Raw genomic sequence first — 7,806 nt, forward strand, 5'->3', positions numbered from 1 at the left:
TCTCCAGCCTAGAACAAGATCATGATCTGCTAAGAGATCTCTCCAGCCTAGAACAAGATCATGATCTGCTAAGAGATCTCTCCAGCCTAGAACAACACTCTGGTCAAAAGAACTGGCCTCACAAAAGCATTGGTTCTTTTTAAATTTTTATTTATTTATTTATTTACCATGCCTCATACCTGACTTCTAATAGCTATGGTCCATCTTGGCTTCTCAATTACCCAATAGCAACATGGATCCCCCCCAAGGGTTTCTGTGCCTCTTTTTACTCATCTGTTGGAGATACCCTTTATACTAAGCCTTTCGCTCTCATTGATAGAGTAGAAAAAATGCAGAGAGTTTGGGGCTCTTATGAGGCAATGGGAATCTTCTTCCTACGATTGGGACTCCGATCAGGACATGTTCACACCAGGCCTCATAGGAGGGGGTGTCGGTGGAGGACAGGAGTTCAGGAAGGTTCTGTCTGCACTGCAGCTGACTAGTGGGCTCGTGTCACCCACAGCAGATATCCATAGAGACTCTTAATGGAGAGAAAGGAGGGAAAGAAGGAAGAAAGATGGAAGAAGGGGAGAGGGGAGGCCAGGTGGTGGTGCACGGCTTTAATCCCAGCATTCGGGAGGCAGAGGCAGGTGGAGCTCTGTGAGTTCAAGGCCAGCCTGGTCTACAGAGCAAGTGCCAGGACAGGCTACAAAGCTACACAGAGAAACCCTGTCTCGAAAAACAAAACAAAGCTAACAAAAGTGGAAGGGGAGCCTGGAGAGATGAAGAAGAATGAAAATATAAATATTTCTCTTTGAGTCTTTTCCAATTTCAAGCCCCATGTGTCCCTACACAGTCTCTCGGAACCCCCTGGTGCACGAGTTTGGGTACAAAGCTTTCGTTCGGGTCTTGTTGACTTCTGTTCTCCTGGCTTATGGGCTCTGATGGGTGAGGAGGTCCTTCCCCTAAGGGCACAGAGAAAAGGCTACTGCTAGAGACTGAGGGCTGAAGCTGTGCCCAGTGCCTGGCAGTTGGCACCCAGCTAAGCCCTGCAAGCAGGTGTTGGGCTCTAATCCTAGGAAATCAAACTTTCTTGGGAACATAGTGTAAGGAACTCAGATTGTTACCTCAGGAGCAAATGCCTCAGTTAGAGATTTGTGGACCTTGGCGAGCAGCTGAAGAGAGCTGGCTTGTTTTTAAAACCTGAGGATTTGGAATCCAAGTTTGCTTCAGTGTGACTTACTCCCACTGTTCCTAATAACACTTGACATGGTGCCATATTAAATGCTTCAGGCCTTTTCCAGGCCTGGTGGTGCTGGCATGGAATCCCAGCACTTACTTGGTGGATTGAAGCAGGGGAATCTTAGCCTTGAAGCCAGCCTGGGCTACACAGTGGAACTGTCTCAAACAAACAAAATGAGAACAAAAACAAAAACAACCCCCCCCCCAAAAAAAAACCCAAATCAAGCAAAATGTATTATTTTCAAATTTCTAGCATGTGGATGGACAAAACCTCACTGTTTTCTCTTTCATGATGAGTTGGGATGCCGGGTTCAGAGGATACCGAAACTGTGGTCCTTGAGCCCCACCCACACAGTGAGGCAGAGGCTGCTTGGGGACTGCCACTCCAGCGCTTTTGGCATCGAGAATTTGTAGGATCTTGGAACCATCTTCATTTCACAGTCTGAAAGAGTGAGCTTAGGGAAGGTCCACAGCCACGCACGGCAATGTGCAGGAGATGCCCTCGGATGCGTGTGCAGGGTGTGCTGGCAAGCTGCAGTTCTTCTCCATTGTGAGAAATCACACTCATGGAGGCCTTGGGGATCTTCCACCGGTCCACAGGGATGAAGGAATGGTCAGTGAGAAAGAGACCTGAAGGGTCTCTCCAGAGCTTAATACAGAAAGGGGAAAGAGGGCCAGCCTAGCTCACCATAGAATCAATTTTTGAAAAAAGTCGAACTCATTACCACCTCACCCCACCCAGCCATTCTGCCCTAGGTGACTCTCACAGTGGTCCAGCTGCCAGAACTTGTTACCTTGCAGACACCTGCAGCCTTTTTCCTGTAAAATACTTTTATTTATATGATATATAAGGACTTTTGGCAGTGAATAATAACAATTATTGAAAGCTATAAACTAGATGTAACAATTTTTTTAAGATTTATTTATTTATTAGATATACAATATTCTGTCTGCATGTATCCCTGTGGGCCAGAAGAGGGCACCAGACCTTATTACAGATGGTTGTGAGCCACCATGTGGTTGCTGGGAATTGAACTCAGGCCCTCTGGAAGAGCAGCCAGTGCTCCTATCCTCTGAGCCATCTCTCCAGCCCCTAGATGTAACAATTTTCAGTAAGATGCCCTTTTAAAATTATTAATTAAGTATCTTCATTTATTTTATAGCCTGACTGTAGTTTCTCCACCCTCCTCTTCTTCCATCCCCCACCCCATCCCCCAATCCATTCCTCCTCCTGTTTCTGTTCAGAAAGGGACAGGCCTCCCATGGGTGTCAACAAAGCATGGCATATCAAGTTGAGGTAGGACTGAGCTCCTCTCCTTGTATGAAGGCTGGGCAAGGCAGCCCAGTGCAAGAAGTAGGTTCCTGAAAGTCAGCCAAAGCATTAGGGACAGGTTCTGTTCCCACCATTAGTAGTCCCACAAGTAGATCACATGACACAATTGCCACACACAAGTAGAGGGGTGCAGGTTGGCCCCATGCTCCCAGCAGCTTGTTTTCTGAGCCCCATGACAACCTGCTTTCAGTTCACAGCTTCATGCTAAGCCAAAGTCTGAGCTCTGCCAGTGAGCTGCTTCCTAAGAGGGACACCTTAACCAGCATCTATGTTAAAATCATAGCTCAGAGAGGAGTTGCTCCACTGAGAAATGTCTGGAAGGCTAACACCTCCACCAGGGCTGGGCTCTGTGTGTACCTGGTTGTTCCAAATACAGAAGGGGATTTCAGGGCGAAGGGGAGCCCACAGAAATGAGACCTTCTCAGTAGCCATGGTGCCTGACATGTGTGTCACCTGCCCCCTTTCCGGTTAATTTTGACAACAAAATTTTATTGTCGAAGCTTAGAAAACATAGAACATGCCAGGTATGGTGGCATGTACCTGTAATTCCAGCACTCAGGAAGTTGATGCAGCAGGATCGTGAGTTCCGGGTCAGCCTCAAATGCATAAGATTTTATCTCAAAAAAAGCAAAACGAAAGTTTATAGGGAAAATATTATGAGACACCATTCCATGCTGCCAATAATTTCCGTGTTTGTCTTTAAATTATTGTTAGCGTGTGTTTGTGTGTGTGTGTGTGTGTACGCGCGCGCGTGCACATGCATGCACAAGCATGCATGTGAATATAGAGGTGAGAACAACTTGTGGGAGTTGATTCTTTTTCACGTGGGTTTGAGGTGTACTCAGGTTGTTAGGCTTAACGCCAAGCACTACCCCCAGACAACCCATCTCACTGGCCCTCATACATGAGTTTTTCAAGGTGTGGCTTGTATCCCCATGTGGCCATGACATTACTTGCTAGTTTGATGTCTAGTTGTCTGTTTCAGCCTTTCCCCTCATTGCTGGGTAGACTAGGTAAGACAGCTTGGATACCTTTGTCTCAGTTCTGCTGGCAACCAACCATGAACTTTATCCCCTTGCTTGATCCAAAACCTGTGTACACATGGTCACCAGCCCCTGTCAGCTCTGATCTTGGAGCTGACGCACAGGAATCTTGGCTCAATGTCCCTTTAGCAGGTGCTGTGGGCTGATTGACAACTAAAACAGGGTTGGGTGTCCTCTCTATGCACAGTGACCTTTGTCTTTCCTCTTCAGAGCAGGAAGAGAGGACCAGGGAGGCAGTGGAGCAGTGGCGGCAGTGGCATTATGACGGCCTGTACCCTCCCTACCTCTACAACCGCCATCACATCTGACCTCAATCTGAAGCAACTGAGGAAGACAGGCATGACACCCACCACCCATCTCCCCGACCCACTTCCCGCCCACTTGCCTCTCTCCTACAGACAGGCCCACAAGGTGAAGCTCAGGGGCTGCCCAGGCCAACAGCTCTGGGAACACACACCCTTTATTCTGATGTCTTACAATACCTGGCTTTTGTTTCTTTGTGGATTTTTTTTTTGAGGTGAACAACCACCTATGTTTTCTCCCATTATCAAATCTACATGCTGTCCCCTTGTTTAGCCACTGGAAACAGGATTAGAATGCCCATCTGATAGGACTGTTAAAAGGATTGCAGCAAAAGGTTTGCTTATGGCCTATTAATAAAGTTGCTGACTTATCCTTGTGTAGAATCGTAACAAAACTCCAAGAGAGCTGTGTGTCCGTGTGTCATGCTAAGTGCATGCTCTAGACTGAGCTACACCCCTTCCCCCACCCCCCCCCCCAACTTTATATGCTGAAACCCTGTGCACAGGCAGAATGGAGGACCCACCCTCCTTCCAGGGCCTGGTACTCACCTTTCAAAACTAGGAGAATCCAGCTTGGAGTACAAGGCCCATCACGGTTCACAGTGGGGTGACAAACTTCTGTAGCGCCACAGATACACAGCCATCTCTCTTCCCCCATTTCTCTTTCCCACGGGAATTTGTGGGGGCCTCTTTACCAGAAGCCTCAGTACAGTGGTCATGGTTCAGGTAGGTTCAGTTTCCACACGAGGAAGTCTCTGTCGGGTAGCTGGTACTCAGAGAATTTTCAGTGCGTCTGAGTTTTCCCTCCATAACTGTTTTGTATCAAAGCCAATGGTGTTCTCGGGGGGTGTGGCTAGTGTCGGTGTCCCTAATTCCTTACTCAGAAAAGGGGTGAAATGCGGGCCCTAATTTCTGTATTGTCAACCTGGAGATAGCAGCAATTTGAAACATTCACAGGTGAGTCTTGGGGAAGGGGCCCTTGAAACACACACGGCTGCCGGTGCCATCACACCTCAACAGGCTACCAGTGCACACCTACCTGCAGGATTTGTCTGTCCCTACCCCCAGTGCTTCTGCGTGAGGCCCAGCCCCAGAAGAAAGGCTGTTCGGGAGCCTATTTATCTGCCATTGTTTGAGTCTAGACTGCCACAAAAACCCGAAGTTAAAAGGTTGGCACAGGTGGGCCCAGAAGGAGGAGTTCTGGGACAAAGACCTCACAGGGACTGTGCACCTTGATGCTTTCCCATTTTCTCTCGCTGCTGACCATGAAATGAGTGCCACATGTTCCTGCCATGACAGGCCCCACGCAAAGCCACAAGACGGGTCAGCCATGGACTGAAGCTTCAAAAACCAAGAAGGACCCTAACTCCTCTCTCTTTAGATACTGCTGGTCCCCAGGTATTTGTTACAGGAGTGGAAGGCCAACAGCTGCTGCTCTACACTGCCCTCTGGATATGCCATGCAGCTGTAAGTTAGCATGTGCTAACACGGGGGAAAACTGGTATCAACGAAAAGCTTGGCAGGTACCTCGATATTTGATAGCTATTTTTATTACATTACCGGAGGGTGCTGAGGTTACCAGCACTCCCAAGGAATGGGCATCTCAATGTTGAGATAGATCTCAACAGAAAGGATCTGGCTTCTCGTGGAAATTGGATGAGAACGCACTCGGGTTTGAGCAGACCAAAGTTCGGAGATGTTCCTCTCTAATTTACTAGACTCACACAGATTCCACCTGATTCCTGTCCCATCCCCAAATGACAGAATAAGAGTCCAGAAACCGTTATTAATTCCCAAGTTTGTTTTCTTGGGGTGGCTCCTTTAGGTACCTGATCCACTTAGACTGGAAATCCTAGACTGATCCACCTTCATTCATACCTTCTGGGCCACCAAACATGAAGAGTGGTGAACCTTTCTAATGGGGCTAATCTTTCTAATAGCTTAACCTGATGTGAACTTAGGTGGCTGGATTATATGTTGTTGGGCTAATGATCCAAGGGAGGTTGGACTGTGGTCACTTTTGGTTAGCCAGGAGCTAGATGACACAGGCTTTGAGAACTTTCCTCTTTGACGGGTAATTAGGAAGAAAGGTGCTTTCTAAATTGACTACAGTTGTCTCTCGGTATCCGAGAAGACTGGGTCCCAGACTAACCAATGTCTAAAGATGTTCATTTCCTGTCAGAAGCCACATGTTGGGGTGATAGCTGTAGGGGGTCCAACCTCGATAGAATTAGCAGGTTCCAGGGTAGGAGTGTGAGGATTAGAATTATTTAGCAAAAGGAACAAAGATATGAGAGAAATAAAAGGCAGAAACACGGAACAGCACTGGGAGAGAAATTCAGTGAATACTAAATTCGCCTGTGTTTACTTTCCACATGCTTATATACTCCACTCCAAAAGGGGAGGGGAGACTTTGTTAACATGATATAAGGAATGGACCAAGTATCTTGCAGGCAGCCAGCCAGCCACTCCTGGAACTTCCTGCCAATCTCCTTGAAGGAGCAGGAATAGCCTTGAATTCTCTGACCCTTGGTCAAGTAGAGTGGACGCACCTCTACACTCAAATTAACCACCCCCTAGGTCAGGATTTCTTATTTGTAGTCACAACTGTTGTCAACGACTCTGAGAGAGCAAAAATAAATTTCAAACTCTGACCTTTAGTCGAGATGGAAGGCACTCATATCTGTGAGCCCCGGAAAGTTCTTATATAAACCATGTATGCAGTAGCATTTGCACAACCCTCCCGCCAACATCCTGTATGTTCCAGTTCGGCTCTAGATCATGTAAAGGTAATGCAATATAAATGGCATTATTCTCGAACTATTGAGAACAATGACAAAAATGTCTTAAGTCAGTGCAGATGCGATCTTTATCTCAAATGATTTTAATCTGTGGTTGTTGAGCTGGTATATACAAAATCCACACACATCTGGGTTACACACCCAGCTGGGCAACAGAAGAACGGTCAAGTATCGCTCTCTCTATTCTAGGGAATCAGGGGTCCTAATCTGGTTGACCCTGTCCACTTGACCCACTTTCACCCGACCTCCTGGTTGGCATCTCCTCCCACAGGCTAGCAGGCAGTAGATGGCACCAGCTGGGTGCATTCTGCTCCAAGGCCACACCACACACGCACCAGCCTGTGGTGTCCGACGGAGGGATGCTGGCACCAAGCAGACGTCCGAAAGTAAGATTTGGGAGAACAGCCAGTTAAAAAAATAAGTAAACAAAACAAAACCCTAAACAGTCTGCCCTTGCCTCTTCAATGGCTGCACTTGGCATACTGGCCCTCGATAAAGAATTCTGGCGGCAGAGGCCGGGGAGGAATTCTTTCACCTCACTCACCCCTGGTCCCAACAAGGGGTCCATTATATTTAGTTTTCAAATTCAGTCTAGAACGCCTTCACTAAAAGGCCAGCACCGTCACTCCCTCGTGAGAACGATGCCAAAGGTAACAGGACCAGGAATCCGAGCGACCAGATTCCATGGGGCACTGGCCAACAGAGCAATTTGTACTTTCCTGGCCTTGTCAAGAGCGGCTACTGGGACAGGTTTCTACCCTTTCCTTCCATCGCTGTCCCCTCTTTCTGAAAAGGCTGAGAACGAAGGTGTCAAAATTGTCTAATTTCTATTCACAGGTTTTATTTACAAATACTGGGAGGTGGGGGCTCAAGTTGGAGGTAGATTGGCAAAGCAATGCTTACCAAGTTCAAGGTCCTGGGCTCAATTCCCAGCACCACCCAAAACAAGGACAGTGACCAAAGAAACTGCTCCAGGGGTGATTCTATTTACTCAGACTTCCTGGGAAGTGGCGTGGGGACTTTCCAAAGCCCCACAATGAGTCTTGTATTTTCTCTATACTTGTTACGCGTGTCCCCATTTGGTTGAGTTATTTAATTTTTTTTTA

General features: G+C 47.4%; 1 protein-coding gene across 1 annotated transcript in view; it reads left to right on the forward strand.

Annotated features, from left to right (window-relative positions):
* The window catches only part of Ucma (upper zone of growth plate and cartilage matrix associated), a 9,145-nt gene extending 4,870 nt beyond the window's left edge, over positions 1-4,275 (forward strand). Inside the window, exon 5 of the mRNA XM_005354852.3 lies at positions 3,808-4,275. Coding sequence (XP_005354909.1) covers positions 3,808-3,905 — 98 coding nt within the window. The 3' untranslated portion in view covers positions 3,906-4,275. The remainder of the gene's footprint in view (positions 1-3,807) is intronic.
* Positions 4,276-7,806: the final 3,531 nt, after the last annotated feature.

Source organism: Microtus ochrogaster, chromosome 16 (genome assembly GCF_000317375.1).
Source record: "Microtus ochrogaster isolate Prairie Vole_2 chromosome 16, MicOch1.0, whole genome shotgun sequence".
NCBI classification, from domain to species: Eukaryota; Metazoa; Chordata; class Mammalia; order Rodentia; family Cricetidae; genus Microtus; species Microtus ochrogaster.